The 25,339-nt window shown below is 41.0% G+C and overlaps 1 protein-coding gene across 1 annotated transcript in view; it reads right to left on the bottom strand.

The window, feature by feature from the left end:
* diaph1 (diaphanous related formin 1) overlaps positions 1-25,339 on the bottom strand; it is a 58,264-nt gene that overhangs the window by 5,224 nt on the left and 27,701 nt on the right. Inside the window, exons 16-20 of the mRNA XM_079479419.1 lie at positions 24,833-24,947; positions 1,151-1,249; positions 974-1,068; positions 411-512; positions 25-264 (exon numbers count right to left, since the gene is read on the bottom strand). Of these exons, the coding sequence (XP_079335545.1) occupies positions 25-264; positions 411-512; positions 974-1,068; positions 1,151-1,249; positions 24,833-24,947 (651 nt within the window). The remainder of the gene's footprint in view (positions 1-24; positions 265-410; positions 513-973; positions 1,069-1,150; positions 1,250-24,832; positions 24,948-25,339) is intronic.

Genomic DNA, 25,339 nt, shown 5'->3' with positions numbered 1-25,339 from the left:
CACATTGATCACACCGCATCTCACCCTGCACAGATAACTGATGCTGAACCCGAACGCTTTGGCGTTTCGTGAGCCGGCGTTCATGTAGTTTCCCATCAGCAGCGTGATCTCCAGCAGTTTGGCGAAGCTCTCACTCTGTCTGAGCTCCTCGCAGGCGGCGGTCACGGACACCACATCCGGCTTGATGTTATTCACCTGCTCATCGAACTGAAGCTTAAAGAGGATGGAGCTGAGACGAGGCTTCAGGCGCTTGACTGAACTGATCTGAACACACACGGGGAGAGATCACATTGTTAGGATCGTAAGCCATTGCTCCCATTATATTCAAAATAGGATAAATGTTCAATTGTGTGTGATGTGTAAAGGTCTGTTTGTGACGGTCAGTATGCGTGTGGCTGTTCATTTCTCACCACGACTCCAAACTGCTCGGCCTCAGCGAGTTCCTCGTACTCATCCTTCAACGCGGATAACGTATTCAGTTGCTCCTCTTCCGGCAGAAGCTTCAGTAAACTCTGAAACAAAAGACACGGTGACGTTGTCAAAACTCCTCTTTAATAACATTTTTATATTTACGCATTAACATACATTCAGTATTTGGAAACCTGGCCTGTCCAATAAACGACACAATGGCCAATCATAGCAGTGGTCACTTACACATAGAAATATCAAAGCACAGTCTGTTTAGCCTCTATAAGGGTTTTGATTAAATGAGCTTAACTGACCTTTATAGACCACTTCACCAGAATAAAACACAGGTCCACAAGCGCTTCTGGTTTTATTTTTCTTTATTGCATTTTGAAGATTTCCATTTTGATTCGGTTATAGATCTTCTGTTGCATGTTTTTGTTCAATAGTTTGTGTAGCGTTAAAAAACTGACACAGGAAGTTCGTCTGGACCAGCGTTGCTTACGTTTTCTGAAGTGGTCTACAAGTAGTACAGTCTCGAGACAAATCACACATACACGTTCCATACCTGCACTATGTTTTCTGAGAGAACCTTCTCATTGACCTCCAGAATGACATTCTTCATCTCTTCATAGGGCAGTCTGTTCGAACCCAGGAAAATAGCTGCAACACATCCAGTTCTCAGTCAATATAATACGTTATAAATGACCCGTTAAACACACACATGCACACAGCTGTTACTCACAGAGGTTCTGGGAGGATTTGCTGTCCAGCACCTTCAACTCTTTCACTTTCTTCTTCTGTGCAGTTTTCTTCTCATCAGTCGTGTCTTGGTCTTTCTTAGCTGGACACACAGAAACAGAAATGAGCGGGTGACTGTAAACACGTGTGTGAACTAAAAGCAGCACTTCTAACCAGATTGATCTCAACTGTATATCCCTGACACACGTCTCAGTCATTTGCGGTCCTCATCAAAATAAGTTTTGAAATCCTTTGAGGTGACATCAAGCGGTCAGTGATGTCCTGCACTCACACGACATACGTGAAGTACATTTGAAGAGTTTGGTTCCAAAATGAGATCAAAAACCATGTTTTATTGTGTTAGTTAACTGTTATTATGGCTCAAATCAAAACAAACCAGAGTTACATCATTTTGGAACCAAACTCTTCATTTATACTTCCATCTTATACTAATATCTATAAAACAATTCAGTTTTTTCCACCTTCTATATAAAAATCACTTTTTTTAAATAACATTTCTCATGCTGCAGGACCTCAGAGGCAAGTCATTTGCATTACATTTACATTTAGGCAATTAGGAGACGCTTTTATTCAAAGTATCCTACGACAGTGAGAAAAATCATCAAGAAGTGCTCTCGGTTCAATGTTTCAAGCCAAAGCAAAAACCGAAACATTTATTTTTGAGTGTCGGCATCTGATCTTCTGAAGAGAGTGTGAGTGAAACACAGGAAGAGGTCAGAGGCTCAGGGTCAAGAGTCAAACGCCTCGCTGCTTTGATGAAACAAGAAGACTAAAGTTCACACTTCTAATGGCTCTCCAGCACACACACGAATGGGCACACACACACACGCACACACACACACACAGTGTATGAGCACAATCTTGTGCGTGTCATAGTGTCTCGTGTGAATGAATCTCCTCACATTCAGGATAAAGAGAATCCTCTCGCTTCTCTGTGGAGTTTGGTTCTTTCATTCGACCTTTATCACTCATTCTGATCCCCGTCCATATGCTGCCACCTCTTTCATTCTGTTCAGTGTGTTCTGAGGGTTAATAGTCTCTCTCCTCCATTCTCAACCTCCTTTCAAACTCATTTTTTATTTCTTTCTGTACTTTATTTCCGAGCAGTACATTCATGCCCGGCATCTGTGTGTATTGAGTTACAGCAGCATATGGAAACGCTCAAGAGAGTGAAGCAGTTCTGGATTACATTACACACACACGCACGCACGCAAACACACAAAAATCACACTCACTGGCTCTTTGTCTCTCACACACTCACTTTTACTCTTCTTTTAACACACTTGCTCAAACCAATGCCTGTTCACATTCACTTATGAAGAAATTCAAATGGTTTTATTTGTAAATCATACTACAATTACACCAGATGAATCCAAACTCAAAAGTCCATAGCTTTGGTACCCTGGTGCACGTCATCAGAACAATGAAGCGACAGAAATGAACTAACATTAAAATATCTATCTGTGACTCCGAGCTCCGGCAAACAAATAGAAACAAAAATAGAGAAAGAGAGTAATAATCATACTAATCCATCAATAGCACAATTTGACCAGAATGTGTGTGTGTGTGTGTGTGTGTGTGTGTGCGTGCGAGCGAGCGAGCGAGAGAGACAACCATTAGCTCTCTGCCGGCAATTCATAAAATGGGATCTGTGCTCAAAATGGCTGCTGGATTCTCTCTCTCTATCTCTCTCTCTCACACACACACACACACACACACACAAAGATGAGATTTTAAAATCATTTATAGGGCAATGGCACCTCTGCTGGTCCACACGAGAACTGCAACACAAACACATCTGTGTTACATTAACATACAAGTGTGTGTGTGTGTGTCAGGAATGCATTGCACAACCTTCTTTATTGTTTTTGTTTCTGGATTGTATTATACAAGTCTTTTGTATTTTTCCATAGCCGTTTCAAAGCCTCAGTCCTGCGGCTATTTCACTTTTTCTCTTTCATCCGCCTTTCTTTATTCCTTTCAGTTCACTGCTGCTCAACTTACACACAACTTTATTTTGCTCTTTAAATGAGGTCCTATTGAATTGTGTTTTTCCCCATAAAACTTCCGCTTTTCCCGTTAGGATTCATAAAAATGTCTCCGGGTCTACGTTTGTCTTCTGCTGATGGAGTCGCACAAATACACACACCCGCAGAGAATCGGTGGTTATTTCTGTACGTGTCCAGCTGTCTTTTCCACATTCTTCTTCTGTCTGCTCTATCTGCGTTACATGAAAATCATGGTGTTCTCTGCCCGTCTCTGTTTATTAGTTTAGCGTGAGCCACAGACATGATGTCTGCAGTTACTGGAACTCCACACACTTCATCTCTCTCTCTCTCACACACACACACTCCTCTCGTTTCCTATACAAGGCAAAGTTTATGAGTGTGGAGGGTCAGGGAGAGAAGGAGAATGTGCGAGAGAGAAAGAGAGACGTGCCCGGCATTTGAAATCCATTGAACTCCACCACATCAGTAAACCACACAGAACCTACAAACAATCTGCATTAACAAAGAGAAACTTTGTTCTTTTATCTCTCTCCTTCTTTCATTAGGGACTATTTTTAATCTAGAGACAGAGGGATGACGGACTCCTTTGTTCTGTAAAGTTTTTGGTGGAGTGATGGCGCCTCTAGTGGCTGTGCTCAGGGCTCCATCTGACCGAGCAAGAACTGGAGAAAGAATCAATATTTTTTTGGTCAAAATACATTTTCAAACAGAGGAAAACACTTTCATGCTCCAACGTTTAAACGAAAGAAAGTTTTTTCTTTAGTTGCTTAGACTGCACTCGTTTGTAAACACACACTGAATACTTGAGTAACCTTACAGAAAACAATCTCACTGCAGGAACGCCAAGTTCTCGGGAAGAGTTGTAAAAGAGCGAGACAAAAAAATGAAAAGAGAGAAAAAGAAAAGAAAGAGGGACAGATGCTAGAGACGAAGGACAGGTGGTGGTTGTTTGGGGCTTTTAACACAAAAGACAGCAGCAGCTGATGGGCGTCCTTTTAAACTTTAAATGTCCATGTGTGTGTGTGTGTGTGTGTAGTAGGGAAGTTTCCAAGACCCTGGTTGCCGGGGGTAACCTTGGAGCTGAAAGGGCCCCTTCATCCTGTTTTTGTGTGGAGAGGAAGGAATGAGGATGGGGGGAGTGAGCGGAGGGGTGACTCAGTGCCAGATGGCAGGGTGTGGTGTGAAGGGGGAGGGGAGCAGGACAGGAAATGGGAGGGCTAAGCTGAGGGGGATGGCCTGGGGGCGGGGTTTACAGTGTGCTCACTTGCGCACCCCTGGTGCATGAAAAGTGTAACTGCAGCCGACAAATATTGAAACGAAATATTTTACATTAAAACAGTTTACATTCAATTTAAAATATCGCAAAACAATGCAAACAACCTTTGGAAAAAACGCTCTTTTTTATGTGAACTAAATGAGCACAAAAAAGTTACATTTTGTAAACTGGAAATGGAGTAAAAATGTTTTATTATTATTAAATATAAATGAATGTCACATTTTATGATGCTTAAGAAAAAGAAAAGAATAAAAAATATTATTTATTTACCGTGACATTACATGTTTTTTATATATCCTTATAATAATTACGTTTTGTAGTGATTTAACTATATAACTGCACATGCTTTTTAGACACACTAATAAAAAAGGCATAGACACCACATTTTGAGGCATGGCAATACCCTAATAATATTTAGTAAAGTATTAAGTACCTGAATTCCATACACAATCTATACTTATATCTTATTTACAAATCATAAAGTAATATGGTGCACATGTATTCCCATGTTCACATGAATTAAAGAGTATTATGCGTTCAAGCATTGAAGCATCACAACACAAGATCTAAGCGTTATATCAGATCAAAATAAATCTACAACACAAAACACCAATAAACGTTCAGTTAAAAGCTGTAATCTCTGTAAAACGCTGTATACTTCAAGTTAACGCTTTCTTTTTTTATTTCAAATTTTAAACTAACATGAATGCGTTACTGTCCGAAAGCATAAGTGTGTATCTTGAGTGCATTTAATTCAATACATTATATGGCTTCAATCCATTTGTGGAGTCACAGCGCCATCTATTGGAACAACCTTGAACTGCAGCACTGGAATAAAGACGGTTTACACTGATTTATAATGGAATATTGAAATAAGAAAAAAGTCATATAGCATGAGATTTCAGATTACCCCCCCCACACACACACGCTTAAATTAAAGAGCAGATGGTAAAGTGACCGTCTGTCAAATGACAGAGAAAGACTGATAAAGTAATTTTGATAAATAAAGTTGAATTAGTTTTCTTGACTGAGACTTTGGCACCAAGTGACCTCTGCTGTGTGTGTGTGTGTGTGTGTGTGTTCTCTCTGCTCCTCTGGCCATGAAGGTCTGAGGCTGTGACGCACAAAAAGTGTGCGTCCTGAATTACTGATCAGACACACACACACATCTGCGGCTGAACACAATCATTTTTTAACTCCTAGGAATGGTCAGATAGATTATGAACTCATCACACACAAACACACACAGTAATGATTTTAAATCAATGCTCTATCCGCTCACACACACACACGTCGCACTTCAAGATTTACTACAGCAATTATAACAACCTAATTACAGTACACACACACACACACACACACATCTATGGCTCCGTCTCAATCCGTTCCTCCTTCACAGCTCATAGCTCTGGGGAGCCTGTACACACACACAGCCTCAAACACACAAACATGTTCTGAAGGATAAGATGCAGAGGTGACGGGGCACACGAATATGAATGTCGCACACACCGGAGGAACAAAAAAACACATCGACCCACATCTGAGCAAACACGTCTTTCAATAAACAAACACACATGCTCAAGGCAATGAATAAAACATACACACACATGGTTCTTCCAACAGGGGTTTGTGTGGTCAGTGTTGTGACAGGACACAATGTGTGCGTGTGTGTGTGTTCATAAACCTGATTATATTTCCCACATGCAATTACACAGCCTGTTACACTCGCTGTATAATACTGTAAACGAACACAATGACATGCCCTCTAGTGGTGGAGAGAGAGAACTACAGCAAAGAAAGGTCTTAAAATCAAAAAAGACAAAACAAATGAGTTAAAGCTAGATGTTGACGGAGTACAGTCAAGTATCGTGTGAGATACGAATGCGCTTTGACGGAAGAAGAATATCACAAGTGATTGTGCTCAATCTGTCATAGTCTGCCTGTCTTTGGCGATAAAGAAAATGACACAAACTCACTATTAAATGTTCTGCAGGTGGTCAGATGTTTTGACACATGATGATAAAACACACCAGCTGCCTCCCAACTCATACACTTTAACCACAACATCCATGCATACATTTGAAAACAGTTCCGCAGAACGTCACTCAAAATCCTATTGGGTGTTTGGATCTTCAATTGACTTGATATCAGTATTTTTGGTCATGCATGTTAAACGAGAACCGTCACAAGCAGTACATCATCTGTGCATCCTAACGCTTTCATCCATGAGAGATGCTTATCTTGCATTTAAGGATGCGGAGCGTGTGATCTGGATTACAAACTCCAGGTAACACACTGAGCTGAATGCAAAAGCAAATACCACACTAACTATTTATACAGATGTACTTGTGATTTTTGAATTAAGCCCAGGGAGAAACAACACATCTACATCACCAACTCTCTGTAGCAGCGCTTCTGTTGCATGAAGGCAAAGATGCGTTTTTTCTCTCTTGTTCTGCTGTGGGTGTGACTTCAGGGGTCTGACCCGATCTGCTAAACCAGACAGAGATGCCAAGACACACACACACACAAATCACAGACCAGCCCAGAGTCTGCCCTACAGATACACACTTGCATACACACGCCATCGGTTCAGATTCCATCTCACACACACACACACACACACACACAAACATCAACGTCAACTCAAGGAAAGCGTAAGTGTGTGCATGCAGACTTTGACAGCAATTTTCACGATCAAACGATAAAGAAGTATTTCTCTCGAGTGCAATTCTGTTATCATTTACTCAGCGTCATATCGTCGCAAGCCGGGTAAAGAGAGATCATTTTCATCTGTTTCTGCCGTATTACAGTATACGACTTGAGAGGCTATTTATAACTATATAACTGTATTGAAAATTCTGTCGTCTTGCATCATCTTCTCTCTCACAGAGAATAAGTCACACACGTTTGAATCAAACTAAGGTGAAGAAATGATGAGAAAAGCTTCAGTCTGTGTTATTTATAAACCTCTCATTAAGTCACACACATATATTTTGTGTGTCTTAAGACAGAAAACCATCACACACACACAGGGCCAGCGTGCTGTCAGCGGTCTCCTGAGGGCTCTGGCTGTGATGGTTTGGTTTGTTTGACCCCTTTCTGTGCTGGAGTTCACAGCGGACCATCCAATTAAACACAGCAGACCCGCCAACACTCGCCTGACCTCCAGAAGCACATTATCTCTCTCTCCATCCTCGAGGGAAGTGGCCTCCTTCACTGACCATACAGAATAAAAACTATTCCAAGAGAGACGAAAGAGAGATGAGGGTGGGAGAGAGAGAAAGAGAGAGACACACAAGCGAGCGACAGATATGAGAGAGAACCGGCCATGCATCATACACAATGATTATTATACTGTATGATGCATTAAAGGGAAACAAGCTAAATTGTACTTGTGAGGCTATTGCATGAATCGATGGTTTTTGTCCCAAATTATTTCTTGTTCTCGTTGTTTTTTGTCATTAAAGGCCACTGCATTTGTACATTAATGGCAGTAAATAAATAGAGAGATCACGTATGTGACCCTGGATCACGTAACCAGTCATAAGGGTCAGTTTGAAATTGGGATTTATAAAATCAAGCTGATTAAAAAATCTGATGTATGGTTTGTTTGGATAGGACAATACTTGACCGAGATACAACTATGTAAAACTCTGGAATCTGAAATAATGAAATAAATGCCTTTAAAGTTGCTCTCCATGGGCTCTTCAGACAGATACCAAACTTGACCTGGTAATTCCTTAAGAGTGGAGTGAAGTTTGTAGGTGTGTTTCCAGCCATTTTTGTTTGCGTTCCACGCACAAAAGTAGGAAATTTACTAAACATCTTCGAGGAACATCTTTACTTATTATCCTAATGATTTTTGGCAGAAGAAAGATCTATAATTTTGACCCATACAATGTATTACTTCCTACAAATATAACCGTGCTACTTAAAACTGGTTTTGTGCTCCAGGGTGACATATGTGAGGTTATCGACTTGAACAAATCCCAGGTCTGTAGGACAGACGTGTCTGATTCTCAAGTCACGTCTGAAGAGGTGTGCTTATACTTTCTAAACAATCTGATATGCGCTTCAGGGAACTAAATCCCCTAGACTAAGAAGGGATTATAGAAGGTCCAGATCCATATCTACAGTGAGAGCCAGAATATTATTCAGACTTACATGACTTTTTCACTTACGGTAAACAAACAGCCAGAACTTCGTACTTTAATAACATATCAAAATAAATCTGATCCAGAACACCCGGACACCTCCTCAGATACCCCAGACATCACTCACACTTTCTTATGGAAGTTAAACAACAAACTTTAAACAACTTTTGTTCTTATAACATGATTGTAATTCACTACATCTACAGTCTTCAGGCCGAGCCAAAGGTCAACACGCACGCACACACACACCTCGAACGCTCTGAAAAAAACAGACAGTAAGAACATGAACATGTTATTGACGCAACACCAAACACATATTTGACAAATCTGAACATCTGTCAGTCAAATCTTCTTAACCATGAAGAGAAAAGCTGTGTGTGTGTTTGTGTTTAAACTGGATCAGGAATACTTCATCTGCTCTATAGATCACTTTAAAGGATATACAGATGTTAAATTACTCAAATCTACAGGGAAATCAAAGACAAAGTCAAACACAACATCTTTACACGGACACACAAACAGGAGCCCGGGCCTTGTCTCTGTTGATGTCTGAATGGCAGATGTTCAGATGTGTCAGAAATGTTTTTAGTTATAATAATGGGTACGGGATGACTTGAATGCGTATGTATACACACAACCAGTCAATAACATGATCATCATACTGAAAATTATACATGAACAGAAAAAAAAACACTACAGTACACAAAACAACCAGCAATTCATTCAACAAACTCAGAGATTGCAGATAGACGCGAGCCTGTTTCCGATACTGTGGTAAAGGTGTGTGAACTACAACCGTGCTGCTCGTGTTGTGGCCGGTAAAGTGTGTGTCTGTGAGGTCACAGCGCTGAAGTCCAGCTCTCTCACACGCTGTCAGCTTCACTGCTGAAATGAGCACTGAAATCTGACAGCTTTATAAAACTTTAAACCTGCAGCTAACCGCCGTACACACATGGACGCAGTCAGACGTGAGAGCTGAGATGGAGTGAGCTGAAGCAGAAACGCACAAAACCAGAAACCACACACACACACAAACAAAGATGAGCTTTTTGGGCATTTTCCGATATGGTTTGTTTGAGGGGTCTAGCTAAGGGTTTCTTTTATTTAAAGGGGAAGTTCACCCAAAAATCAACTTTGTGTGGTATTTTACTCACCTACATGAGGTTAAACATGTTTGGAGATCTTCCGGAGTCTTCGGAGCACGAATGAAGATATTTAGGTGCGTCCGAGAGATTTCCAGGCCTCCTCATAGACATCATGGTGTCAGTTTTGGCAAAGGTACACAAAAGTACTAAAGACATGGTTAAATTGGTCAATCTGCTCATAGTGGCGCGGTTGTATTTTTTTTAAGCGACGAGAATGCTTTATGTGCGAAAAACAAATCAAAATACAGATTTTAAAAGATATATTTTCATTAGTCTTGTCAGTGTATGGCGGGTGTTCACGAGAGCGCTTCTTCCTCGTCTTTTTGGACGAGAGCACGTACGCTGGATGGGGCTTGCCGCTATTGGACGCCGGTGCTCTGACTCACAACGCAGAGAACAAGCGCTCCGAAGACGCCGGAAGTTCTCTAAACATGTTTAACATCATGTGGGTGAGTAAAAAAATCACTCGAAGATGATTTTTGGGTGAACGTCCCCTTTAAATTAAAGGAAGACTTCTCAAAAAGCTTACCTAGACCCTTCAAACAAACTATGTCAGAAAATGCTCAAAAAGCTCATCTTTGTGTTTGAGTGGTTTCTGGTTTTGTGCGTTTCTGCTTCTGCTCACTCCATCTCAGCTCTCAAAAAAATGTCAAAAGAAATCACACAAAGTAAATTGTTGGGTGAACTTACCCTTTAAATGGAGGGATTGCACTTAGGCCTACTACTGTAAGTGGTGAAGGTTACTTGCGTCAAACTAGATTCTCCGTTTTTACACCACTACATTTAACGTTGAATACGCCCTAAACACACCACATCACTTCAGCGTGAACGCACTTGGAAATGACTTCATGCTGGATTTCTGATAAAAGCCTGATTTCATGCCAGAAAAACTCTTTCATTTTGTAAAGACATCAACGGGTTAGTTTATGAGTCCAGTGAAGCATCTCTGTCTTCTGGTCTGTGATAGAGGGACATCGGTGTCTTAATTAAGAGTCACTCCATATCGTGGTTCTAACGAGGTCACTCTAATGAGGTCACAGGAAGGGGGAGGAGCTACAGTCAAACACACGTATTCAGTGCATGCTGAAATCAAACACAGGGAAGAGAGAAAGAAGGCGACTCAGGCTGGTAATTGGTTATATACACACAAGCTCCTTCTTTCTGTCTCTGTCTCTCCATCCTTCGCTCTTTACATCATCTCTCTCTCTCTTTCTCTCTTCTTCCTCCAACACAGTCTCTCGGTCTCTTGTGCATGATATTTCTGATATCACACTAGAGCAAAGGACCACACACACACACACCTTCCCTCTGAAGTGTATTCATGTCTTGAAGTTTCTGTATTTCGACATCATCAATATGGACACCATCAATGTGACAATGTATGTGTTAGCGAGAGAGAGAGAGAGAGAGAGAGAGAGAGAGAGACAGAGATGTGGTCCAGAGTATACCATTGAGACAGAAATACTCTGTGTCCTTGGGTGCAAAAACAGAGAAAAGAGGGCGATGTATAACAGAGAGAATGGGAGAAAGAGATTTTCTCTTTAATTACAAACAATTAAAAAAAAACATCAATTGGATATTAAAGACCGAAAAGAGCAACAGATATAGAGAAAGTGATTCAATTAATAAAAGAAAAAAACTAGACAGGCAAAGAAAGAAAGAAAGAAAGAAAAAAAGAAAGAAAGAAAAAAAGAAAGAAAGAAAAAAAGAAAGAAAGAAAGAAAGAAAAAAAGAAAGAAAGTAAAAAAGAAAGAAAGAAAGAAAGAAAAAAAGAAAGAAAGAAGGGCATCTGCTGAAGGTGGATTTAATCAGTAATCTGAAGGGATTCAATAATGAGACGCCTGACAGGAAATGTCATCAGGGAGTGAGAGCGAAAGAGAGAGAGAGAGAGAGAGAGAGAAACAAACAAACAGCAGGAGGTGAAGGAGAATCCAATGAAAGATCGAGTAGAAATGACACCACAACCATTTACAGCACGACAAATAAATATAGATGATTACAGAGATAAAAAAAACAATCAATCCCAGCATGCCACTGGCCTTCAGATGACCTTCACCACAAACACAGAAGTTATTCATGAGCTGCTCATTTACATGTTTTATGTTCAACATGAAAAACACCACAGAAATAAAAAAAGACAAATACATTGAAGATGGTGAGGGGTGGAGGTCACAGAATCAGTTGAGAGATTGTCTGATAAAGACACAAGAGGATTAAGAATGCTCAACCGCACGCACACAACAGGATTATTAAAGGAATATAAACAACAGAGATCGTAAATCATGTCGATGTGCACCCATCACACATCATCTGAACTAAACCTTCACTTAAATATAAACTATTATGAACTATTCTAGAGATGTTATGGATACTTCTTTATCTATCTGCCGTCGGTTTTGCTGAGTTTACACCGTGTTAAAATGAAAGCTAAAAAATATGAACAAAGAAAAATGAAAGAAGAAAATCGACCGGGCTTTCAAACGACCTCAAACTATCGCACATGATGGAGGTACATTCAGGCGGCCGCCTTCAAAGACACATTAGTCTGAAAAATCTTTAAAGCCATTTCTAGGGTATATTTTAGTGATTGTCCGCATGACCACGCATGAACAGAGCGTTCTCTCTCTCTCTCTCTCTCTCTCTCTCTCTCTCTGAATGATCTGTAATTGTGGGATGGCGCTGAACTGCAATTTGTTCTTCGTTTTCTTTTCAGTGGACAGCAAGTTCTCTGCTTTCCTCCCACAACCATCTGAGGCCATTTACAGACAGACGCCGACGATGATGATGATGAAGACCGTGTGGGTGAAGATCTTCATCACAGAACCATTATTCAACCGTGAAGTTCAGAGGAACAATGTCTCGAGGTGTGTGCGCTAAAAATGATCCCACACTCGCACTCAACCTCCTGCCGAGAGTCTGCGGTGGTTAAGAATACTAAAGGTCTGATCAACGGCTAATTGCTGCCATCACAGCGGACCCTGCAATTACCCCCCCGCTCCCTCACTGAGACGGAGATCGGAGCTAGACGCAGAGGTTATGTCCACAACCCATTACTAACAAACTCTGAACTATATAGTGTAGGGGCTGTACTAACCAATCAATTAAGTGCGACCACGAATTGATCCTGTCGACTAATCGTGGATCACGTGACTTTAAACAAAGCATCGGTGTCTGTGGGCCGCTATACGTAGGTCGTCCGCCATATTGGAATGGTGCGAGACCTGACCTCATATATGATATAACCTCACAAGGGTGATCCGGTTATCAGCTATAATTTGAGTACAATTCGCTTGTTGAACAAGATGGCGCCGGTGAGTATTTGGGTTGCCAGCAGTCGGCAGAGTCATTTCCGGTAGAATAACACTGTATGGGAAAAGGAGGATTTTGGGACGGCAAATATGGGTGTTTTTTTAATAAAGAAGAAGATCGTAATATACACAGCAAGCGATATGACAGATCCTCTTTACATTGCCGAGTACTTCGTTAAGCCAAAACAACTCGATTGTGTTATACGACCGTAAATGAGTCTGCGGACTCTAAGCTCACCGCCGCCATCTTGTGCAACTAGCCAATTGTTTTGGCAGTCCAATCAATTGAACGACAGATGACATTTTTAATTGCACTGATGACATACGAGATAGAAGGTCGAAGCACAATGCATTATGGGATACAAAACATTACACAGTATCATATACATTTCGACAATCTAGGAATCCCATGCATACAGTGAATGTGCACAGTATGCATAATGAATACACAACATCATCTGTTTAAAGAGAGAGGGGAAAAGTGAGAGAGATCTTTTGATGTTAAGTGAATTTCAGCTGTCAACTGGAAATCATTTTTGCATTAAAGTGCAGCCAGAAAACACGTGTTCCTCAAACCAGCCTGTATTATTCATGTTCTCTCTCTCTCTCTCTCTCTCGTCTGAGTGTATAATGGTAGTTTTAAAGGAATAGTTCTCCCATAGACAAAAAATATTTCAAACCTGTATGACTTTTTTTCTTCTGCAGAACACAAACGATTGGAAACACTAGGCCTCAACTGACTTCCATTGTATTAACACGAAACCACAGAGACATTTCTCAAAATATCTTTTGATTAAATGAGCAAAGAATTTAGATTTGGGGGGAACTATCACTTTAGGGGGCTATTTTGGCATCGTGTGTACCCAGAATTGAAAGAAGAACAGATTAATACAGAGAGTAAATAACCAAATAACTGTCCCTTTATCAAAATACGAGTTAGTTTGTGGATCGATGTGAAAATATTTGATAATAGCGATCGATACATTTACTGTACAAGTCTTAGAAATACTGAAACAGGAAAGAAAGACCCAGAACAACAGTACAAAAACAACAACAGCTAAGAGAAAACGCTGAGATTTCTAGTGAACAGGTTGCTGTTAATACGTCGTGGGTCAAAGAGCATTCAGGTCACATGACCAAAAAACATGTCGGACGCTGTAGGTCTATTCATACTACCCCCACACATACTGTATAGAACTGTATAGTTTTGAATATAAAGGTCAATAGGAAGCTACTTCATTTAAACCAGTACGTACTTTCATAATGTACGCGATTTCGGACGCAGCGCTTGTCTTTCCTGTAGCTCATTGGTTTATGCATTAGCAAAACCCCAGGGATCGCACATACTCGGATACAAATGTATAGAATAATGCAATGTAAGTCGCTTTGGATAAAAGCGTCTGCCAAATGCATAAATGTCTAACATACAATATGGTGAACTTTACTGTGTAGAAAAATTAATGAGAAATAAATAATGCTTTAATGACAACATGAAGCAGTAGAGAGAGACAGAGAGCACAGATGCTTTACCTCCGGAGCGAGCACATGATTCATTTCACATTACTAAAGACACAATCATAACAGCCTGTCAGAATCACATCACATCAATCTCTCTCACACACAATTAAACACAGACACACACACACACACACACACACAAAGCCAACAGGACTCGCTGACAATCAAATCCATAACAGACACACACACACTCTTCCTCTCCATGGACTGAGATGTGTTTGATTGGAGCAAGTGATGGACAGAATTCAGGGAGACAGATAATGAAGGACAGTAACAGATAGACACTCTGAGAGCGAGCGAGAGGGCGTGTGTAGTTTTAGTTTGTTGGAGGCCTGAGGGTTCGATATAATGAGACTCTGATACTCACACACCTGAAATATTCACCCCAGCGCACACAGTTTCAAGACTTCTCTCTTTAAAACCTTTACACACCGGCTTAAAATATTAAGGCACAGAACTAATGAAAGAACCAGAGCCACCCACACTCTTGTTTCATGAAAGAAAGAGCCACACGCACCCACACACGGGATGCTCCAGATCATTATTGTTCCATTGAATAGTATTTCAACATTAACTCAAATTGGTGATGCTTGACCGTGCAACGCTCTCGTGATGCAACAGGTTGCCACGGTGACGCTATCGTTCCGAGTGGTTTCTAGGACTTTAAGCAAGAGAGCAAATCCTGGACGTAATGTAATCCAGCTATTAAACAAGCTTTAGAGAGTGCGTGTGTGTGTGTGTGGGTCAACTCGCCGAACAAACCAATCAGATCAGAGTATAAAGTTTTAATTAATCCACATAACAGGGATTATGAGCCGACAGACGCGGTCCATGAGCCACATAATGATATCAAGGAGAAGCAGACGAGACACGACACACAAGTCTTACACAGTATCACACACGCCTGTAATCTCTGTTTATCAGAGCTTGAGAGCACCATTTAAGACTTAAATATTGACGTGATGTTGGGAAACTACTTTGAACTTCGAGTTCGGCCAGATATACTTGAAAAATAATCCTACGAACCGTGACACCGAGAGACTGAGGAGAGGAGGAAGCTAAAAACCAATACAGTTACACATTCCCAAATTGTCTCTCTCAGTTGGGGTACTCAACATCCCGATGAATGAATGCATGAACTCTCCTCCGTCCATCCCGCAGGGCGAAGCGAGACGGAGAGCTAGCAGGAGAGGATGCATTAACCTGCTTTATCTCCTGCATCTGCGAGTTCAGATCTAAGTGGCATGGAGAACCCTCGTGTGCATTTCTCCCCTCGTTCTCTGCGGGACTATGTGTTATTGTGGTGGTTTGGTGCTAAAACGTTCTCTCTCTCTCCGAGACCCACGGGAGCTGAGAGAAGAACGGCAGGGTGAGAAAGGCATAAAAACGGCCCTCGATCTTTCGCTCCGTCGCTCCGCATTTGCGTGAAGTCAAGCTTCAAATCCAGAGTAGCAAGCGCGTACGCGGAGATGCATGTCACCCATGACAGTTACGTACACGGACAGTCCTCTCTTCTTCAAAACATGTCTATCCAGCCCCCTCGTGTTTCTATTTTCTCATCTGTCACTTCTACACACCGTTTCATCTCTGCGCCTTCGAGATTTTTTTCTCGTCCGTCGCTTTCAATCGCAGTCTCTGGCACTTTGATCACGTCCTCGCCGCGTCTCTTTTTTGATCAAACACAACGGCGACATTAAAGAGATGTAGAAATCTCTTCGTGAACGGAGGAGTTAATTACAATTCAAAGATGGCTGTTAAGAAAGCGAGCGAACGCTTCTGAAGGCCAGGAGAAGAAAAGATGTTGATGCTGCGATGACCCACGGAGGAGACGAGCGCTCTGTCAAAACAAGCACAAGAACAAACGATGCATGCGGGAAGAAATACGAAATTACTAACTCATTTCGATTCTTAAAAAAATCAAGAAAAATGTTCACGCTAAACACCCGCAATGCCAAAGTGAAGCTGGCAACTGGCATTATTTACATTACTGCGAATCTTCACTAATAAGTTATAAACAAACAAAATAGATAGAGATGCTTGGATCGTTAAGTGACACATATAGATACCTAGAATGAAATATAGAACAAGACAAGCAGAAGGCTGTAAATACAATTGATAGGTGTTTAGAAACATACATTGAGTAATAAAGTAAAAAGACGAACACTCAAGTGTATACACCGAACATTACAATAACAGACAGACAGATAGACAGATGATGTTAGACGAGAGAGGAACAGATAGTTGAAAAGGAGAAGTGGGTTATGAATAATTGAGCAGAAACAGGGGTCGGGTTTTTAGATATAAATGTAAAAGTGATGTTAGCAGAAACACGTCACTCGCTCTCTGTATTTTTAATAGGCGCTCTTTAAATATTCAGAGATGAGGAGTGCAGGTTAAAAAGCCTCTAAATGGACAAAATGAATGAATATCTGCAGGGGATATCAGGAGGACTCGTGCATTAAGAGCCAAAGCTGCTCTGATTAAAGCCCAAAAACTGAACGAGCTGTAATATCCAAGAAGAATAATTTAAAGCAGAAAGAGAGAGAGAGAGAGAGAGAGAGAGAGAGAGAGAGAGAGAGAGAGGCAATGTGACATTAAAAAGCACAAATGAAAGGGAAACAAGTTACCGGCTGCTGGAAAAGAGGAGGGAGGAAAATGATGAATGTTGGGGTGAAAACATACAGGTGAAATTGGGAAAGGAAAACGAGAGAAAGAGGTCATGGAAATGAGACGCAGGGGAACAACAACACGCATTTCCATACAACAACAGACGCCGAGTGAAAAATTAAACGTGCCTGGAAAACCAGGACACACACACTCTCTCTCTCTCTCTCTCTCTCTCTTACACACACGAGAGCTCAAAAGAATTAACACGCAGCCTTTGTTTTAAAGGTCGTGAATTAAGGTCAGCTCGAAATATAAGTCGCTTTAAATACCACAACTGTTCAAATGTCACTTCATTACGGCAGACTAACCAAGCCTGACTCCGTGCGCACATTTACCTAAAAATCCATCGAAATACTCAAAAACACGCTCAGAGAAACACTAAAACAAATCCAGCCCGAGCACTGATGTGAAATTTAATCACTTCAAATTGAAAAAGTTTCTTTGAGGTGAAGCAACCGGATGCGAGTTCCTATGAAAAGTTGTTTGAATTAGAGTCGACTTTAAAAGCTTCTTTCCACGCGTCTGACATCTCCAATTCTGCGAGAGTTTTGTTCTGAGGTTGCGAGCGCGTAATTATTTTTTGTCTGTTTTGGCCCGGAGCGAGAGTGAGACACCATAATCAGCGATTAAAACGGAAAAATAATATGAAATGTCTGAGAGGGAGAGAGAAAGCGTGCGCAGCTATCAGCTTCAGGCACGGGCCTTTAATTTCTTTGAAAATGCAAATGAGTTTCACCGCGTGTGTGCAAGCCGCTGTGCCATTATGTGTGAGTGTTCATAAAGTATAGTTTAACTCTCACACTTTAATGATATCTGATAACACGAAGCCAAAAATATCAGATCATCTTGCAGCCGTGTCATCTCTCTCAGTTTAATTTAATTGCACAAGCGTGAACGTCCGAATGCGGGGCCACATCCCGGATATTCCACCCAAAGGAGAACGCGTGGCATATCTTGTCATCAGTAACTTTGAAGACGTGGTGTCTCCTAGTTATTGGAAGCATCAAACGTTTGCTCCGCTGTGAGATTACCGCCAGCACATGCTCGCGGGTAGTGCTGTTAAAAATATCATTTAGAAACCATTTCCATCTCTAGTCAATGATGCGTGTTTGTGTCGTCTCAACATCTCGGCATCTGCAGAAAATAACACGTCACTTTAATACTCCAGATGTCAAACGTCTGCTTTTACAAGGGCATTCAAGGTCACACCAGGAGCTCAGCACAAGAACGAAACATGAAACTCCTGAGATACCAGTAAATGAATTCACCATTATATTTAAACCTGGTCCGAACCATCAACAACATTTATAGTGAAAATATTTAGAAGAGCGTACGCATTAAGGTGGTACAACTGGCCTCGGGACACAAACGTTCCCCTGAGCGTGTCTATCACTGGGTCACATTCAAATGACGGCATCTGTTGTTGTGCATATGGTAAGAGACACACATATGTGCAGATATGCTCTGACATGAGCCAGGTCGCACCATTTATCTGCTTTCGCAATTATTCGCCTATTAACCACGTTTATTCAAATCCCCTTTAGAAATATCTCATCCCTGTTTCTCCAGTCGTCCTTCTTAATGGGGAGGAGAATATAAAAATCACAAAGAAACACACATCTCTCCTCCTCTCCAAAACGTGGCTAATCTTCAGAAGATAAAGCGCAGATTAAACATATCGGTGACTCCAGCGGACACGCTGTATTCGCATGCAAACGAATGCTGGAACGGAACACGGCGGCCACACTAATCTGTTGCACCGACGAGGCCAATGAACAGATGTGTTTCAGGGTGATAAAGGAGGTATGAATGCACGGAGAATCGCGCAAACATGCGCGTTACGAAACCCCACGCGAGAAGAGGGTCAGAAACGGGCTGCAAACAGGCTTACAAAGACTGACAGTGCGCACTTTAGCTTTCCGAATGCATAGAGCATTAAATAGACCCACATGAGCTCCGTTCCTAGAAAGCATTAAAGCTCCATCATATAAACACATTACGAGAGCCATCCTCAAAAAACACACAAGCAAACATCTTCAAATCATGATGAGATTCACGATGCATGTGGAATACTTAAGAAAGTAAAGCAGATATGGGTTGTGGGTATCCAGAGAAGAAAGCATCTCTCAGCCGGTGTTAGTGGCCTGTGCATTAACCTCTTGAGAAAAAAAATACGACTCGAGATTATGTATTCAGTGCCTTTACTGAGATGAGACCTCTCCTCGGCAACAAAAACACCAGGATATTTCAAACATCTGCAGATGTTCATCCATTAGACCTGCAGACTGGAGCTGAATGCATTATCAACAGCAATAATACAGCTCAGACTCGACACGGGTTTATTTACAAGAAATAAGAGGTTTTTAATTTGGATTTGGAAGGGTATAAATCGGTTCACCTGTGTTAACTACTAGATAGTGTTTTTGTGTTTGACTGAGTGCTTTATCAAAAACACGTACTCCGTAGCTTTTAATCAAGTTACTGAGTGCAGCGAACAATGCATCAGGAGAACTGGCCCTCCCGGCTGAGTCTGGTTTCTCCGATTTATTCACATCATTGGAGCTCGGTTGCTCGCCACAGTGCCGTGTTGGCTAGCACACCGGGAGACTGCCGATTTTAGAATTGCTTAGGCATCTATGTATTCTAGCTTTAATTGTTTTCCTGTAAAGCTGATTTCAAACACTGCAACATTGTAAAAAAGTGTCATATACATAACTTTGAATTGAAATGAATAACATTGGTGATTTTTACATTTATCTGATTATACAACACAGCACTGGACCAAAAAAGAAACTCTGTGACACTCACATCACATCAAAACTCACTGATTTATCTAAACAAACTCTAACTTGGAGGTCAACAAGGCTGAGTACTGTGACAGTACGTACTAAATTTGAATAAGTACCAATCGGTCATTAAAACAGTACTGTGTGGAGGTGGTATGAATACATTTCATACATACTGTGTCCGCCATGTTTTATGGTCATGTGATCCGATGCTCTTTGACCCATGACGTATTAACAACAACCTACACGTGAGCGTTGATAAAAAACATAATTTTGTCACGAGAAATTCATTTATTGTCACTTACATTAAAAATGGACGTTCAAAGTTTTCCGCTTCATTTATTTGATTTACTTTTGAATGTTGACTGTTGCTCAGCTCCCGTGGCATCATGGGATAGATAAGTGTCCACACTCACGAATCTCGGCAGAAGTAGTAGACACTCCGAGTATTTCTGAGGTTTGAGACGTACTATTTATGACTCATTCTCATTTTCGCCTACTATATAGTATGGAAGTAGGTGATTTCGGACGCAGCCCAAGACTTAGGCCAATAACAAAGACACAGAGCATCCTAGCAACCACCTAGCAATGCCTTAGCAACCACCTAGAACAACAGAGAAGCTGCATAGCAACATAGAATACCTTAGCAACCACATGAGGTGAACACCACTGATGTTTCCCAGAAATCTCTAATGCAAATTAATAATGGTTTTACTATAGTAACCATAGACTAACCATACTGCACGATATAGTAAAACTATTGTTATACAAATGATTATCAATATGCCAAAAACAACACTTTAACTATAATAAAACTATTGTTAAATGCTAAATGAATAGAACTTCAATGACTATTAGTTAAACACATTAGTAAACACAAAATTCCTCAACATTAAAAGCAACAATTTCATGCAGGGGAAGAATTCATCCAACTAGTAATTTACTCTCCCCGAGACACTGGCTGTGATTTATGGCTATTATCATCACTGTCATCACGAGGACGTTTCACAAAACCCAGGGAGAATAGACTGAACACAGACCACCTGTCCTCACTCTTTCGCAACGTTCCTCCATTTCTGTGAAATAATCATTATTTTAGAAATCCACATAGATTTTTTGTAAATTAGACTAATCTCGAGTTGTATATGTTGTAAATCATACAAAAACAAAAAGGTAGAAATGAAGCAGATGGCACTGAAATGAATGTGGTAGATTGAAGAAACCCATACGCATTATAATCTTATACTTCTGTGAGATTGTGTCGGCTTGGCAGACCTGTGCACGCTTGGAGTACGCAACTCATTTTTTACAGCACAAAGCACATTTATTAGTCGAGTCTGTTTGAGACCAGAAAAACTAAAATGTCCAAACACAAGCACATAACCAGTTAGTGTCACAGAGGCACTGATATACTGCGACGATTAAAACGAAAGCAAGAACATTTCAAAGATATTACTGAAGTCCTTTTACTTTTGATAGGCCAGTCAAAGCAATTTCCTCCATCCCACCAGCTGAGTCGCACAAAACGCCTCCAATATAAACCAACCAAAGGCTCAGAGGAACCGTAAAGCTGCGGTTAATGGCACAAACCCACCATGGAGAAAAGATGAAGCCATATAAACAGACATGTTCATATCAGCACACTTCAGGGAACCTGCGGCTTTATGAGGACATTAAGATCTGACTTTATATGGGAGCTTTTGGGAATCATGGAAGCAGGTGGTCTATTCTGAGAATTATTTTATGGCCGGCACATTAAGATAGAGACACATAAAGGCAAACACGGCACATGCGACCAGTGTGTGTCCTAAAGGTCCATCAGGACCAAAACAGAAGAGGATTTTATGATGGGTTTAGACGTGGCCGACTGCTGGGGATGTGACATTGATATGATGCCGGATATTGAAACGGTACGGAGCAAAATAGTCTTCAAGTGTCAAAAGTTTTTGATCCATAAACTCTGCGTATAAAGCTCATGTTTTTTCGACCAGATGAAGAAGAAAAAAACTCGTAACAGAAAAATAATAAATGAGTTCGACATATACATACAAAGAGAACTTGTGTGTGTGTGGACTTGGTTTTATAAGTTAGTGGGGACCTGAACCTGAATGCAGACCAACTCATGGGGACCCGTGTCATTGCGGGGACCAAAATTGAAGTCCCACGTGCACAAAAGCTTATAAATTGTACAGAAGGATAATTTTGTGCAAACCAATTTCTACAATCTTTAGGTTTAAGAGTTGGGTTAGGCTGTATATATAAAATATACAGTTTGTGCAATATAAAACTCATGGAGAAAATAAAACATACATTTGTGTGTGTGTGCCGAGGTGAGAGGCGGATAAACCTGCTGGCAGGTGTCATAAATGTTTTCCACAGAGATGCGGATGATCTCCATGGAGACGGGATAATCAGACCGGCAACCGGTCTGAGAGAAACATTAAAGACTAACGATGACATACAGAGACAAATTCAATCAATAGAACACACAGAAACACACACAGCAATAAAGAAAATGCGAAAAACAAGCTTCAATCTCACACACACACAAATGTGTAAAAACTGGCAAAAAATAAAGATTCCCTCCATCTGTGCTCGGGTTCTATCTCCAGTATCGACCTCTTACTCTGTTTTCTATCATTTTTTTCTTTGTCTCTCTCTCTCTCTCTCTCTCTTATTTTTTCTCCACCCTTCTCTCTCTCTCTCTCTCTCATTGCGCAGGTTCAGTCAGACACACAGCCTCTGTATTCTGCTCATGTCACAAAGTGCTCTCTTCTGCCTGACAATAAAAACAACTTCAGCTTCAGACCTCGTATTTACAGTCAAGTCAAGAAGTCTGCGAAACAGAATATTCAATGAGAACGAATGTAGGGCGGGACTTAATGACATCCGCAGGGATTTGATTGGATGCTGAACAGTCGGGACAGGTGCTTAGAGGGGAGGGGATGAGTAATGAGAGATCGGCGACATCATCTGGAAGTCACGGTCTTGTTTTGAAGGACAATTAAAAGAACAAAATAATTATTCCTTCAAAGCAACAAAGAAAAACCAACCGTGAAATCCGGCTTGGATATCATGTTAAAAAATCAATAGTTCATCCTAGATTTGGTTCAGTTGGGAACAAACACCCAAAGAGAAAGAGAAAAGGCAAGAGACAGAGATATTGCGCTTCAGGTCCTGTCGACTTACATCAACAATCAGCACTTTGACCTCACTGGTGAGGTCATGAACCTACAACCTCACCATCAACAGAGAGGAGGCATCAGAAGGAGATATGGGGTGAGAGGTCAGTTTGGGCTGTTGATGGCATCCTTTCGCTTGGCTAGAGAGAGAGAGATCACCGGAAGTGAGAGAGATAGATATGGGCCGCCTCACAGAAAAGAACAACAGCATGCAGCTCAAGGACACACATACACACACACACTTGTTTTATGGACAGGATCAGACAGATGGAAAATCTAAAAAGGGCAACATTCATTTACAGTCAGATATCAAGAAAGGTTATCCTGCGTCAGTTAGACAGCGCACACACACGCACAGCTCAGGTGGTCCTGAAGAAAACAGCTGCCAAAGATGACATTTCAAGGTTTCATATTCCATATTCAAAACAGAAAACACAGTGTGTGCGTGGCAGTCGCCTGACAACACCACGCTATTTGAAGGTCATTTTCTCAAGGGCACAAACATATGTGCGGACCCAAAACCACACACACACACCTCGTTAAAGTCGACACTGCTGTATATTAAATCAGATATAAATATGCAATAAAGTGTAAAGGCTGTCCACAGAGGACACAAAGCAGGTGGCTGGACACACACACACATGCCTGACACTGGCATCTTGCTCATTTTTATTCACGGGTATGACTTTCAGTCACCCAAAAATATGAATCTCATGAAAATTGTCTAGAACATGTCAAGGTCATATTTCACCCCTACAGGAAATAAGAAATTATAATTTCCTTAAAGAAAACAGAATCTATTTTTAGGACCATTGTCTTTTACATCAACCAGCACTAGAATAACACGGGACAGACCTAAAACACGTTTCTATTCCCACAAGTTATCTATCTATCTATTGCCGTGGAATCTCACAGTTTACATCGATTCGCTCTGTAGTTGCAGCAGTGTCAGATTAATATGCAAGAGGAGATCTGGCCCTCCCGTTTGAGTCTGGTTTCTGTCACACTCCGCATGTATACATCTATACATTTATAGTAATGTTTTGGTTCATTGGCACTGAATATTGGAGATGTATTTCATTCTTATTACTTAAATGCTCAAATTTAAAATAGTGTTTTACTATTTTAAATAATTAGAGACAGCACTGCCAGCTGGCGGACGGAAGAGTGTATGGTGTGTCTGCTTTTTCTTTGATGTTTGTCATGTAAAACAAGACTTTCTACACACAACTAACTCTGTATTTTAAAGCAAAATACAAAGAATCTGAGGTCAAATGTGCTTGTTTGTCAAAAATGGTAGTGATAAAAAAATAATTGTCCCCTGTTTTGTTTTTGGCTGAGATGTGACCCGGACATGAGATTAATGAGACTCGGTCTCTATGCAAAACACACACACACAAATGGCACACACTGGTCCTGATGCTGCGCTCTATAGAGACCTCTACATCCCGCACTGAGAGTCTCGGAAGAAACAAACACGGACGCCGAGCGAGAGGAAGTCTCTTACCTTTAGAGGCTGTTTTCAGGCAGATTGATAGAGAGAGAGATAAAAAAGAGTGGTTTAATGTGTGATGGAGTGATGTGGCTGCTGTGATGTGATTGGACAGGTAAACTCACTCTTGGTTTGGGTAGAGAAGGTGAGCGTTAGTTTGGCGAGCAGCTCCTTGTTCTCAAAGCGATCCTCCTTAGTTTTCACCCAGAAGCTGTTTTCAGAGAGATCCTCAGCTCCGATCTACAACGCACACAAACATCGGCACATTCAGTTATTCATCTGTCCATCCAACAATCAGAAACTCTTCTGAGAAACCATGATTCATTTGAAAATACTGACATACAACCACATTAAATGTTGATGTTTTATGATGTGCGTGCCGTTGCATCATGCGTAATAAACCACGGAAGTAAAATCACAGTAACACGGTGACCTCAAGTGGCTTGAACAGACCGCTCCGCTGTCCAAACTACATTATTACGCAGACGGCATTGATGCGATCGTGAGGTTTGGGTTTTAAAATGATTTATTGACAGCTACACAAACTAATGGACCATCATTTCTGTTATTAAACTTGTGAGCTTCATTCCGACCTCCATTTGAGAATATAAAGCAGCACAGAGCTGTTGTTC

Source organism: Barbatula barbatula (assembly GCF_947034865.1).
Source record: "Barbatula barbatula genome assembly, chromosome: 18".
Taxonomy (NCBI): domain Eukaryota; kingdom Metazoa; phylum Chordata; class Actinopteri; order Cypriniformes; family Nemacheilidae; genus Barbatula; species Barbatula barbatula.
The sequence above is the reverse complement of the archived record's forward strand: the minus strand, read 5'-3'. Positions and strand labels throughout refer to the sequence as shown.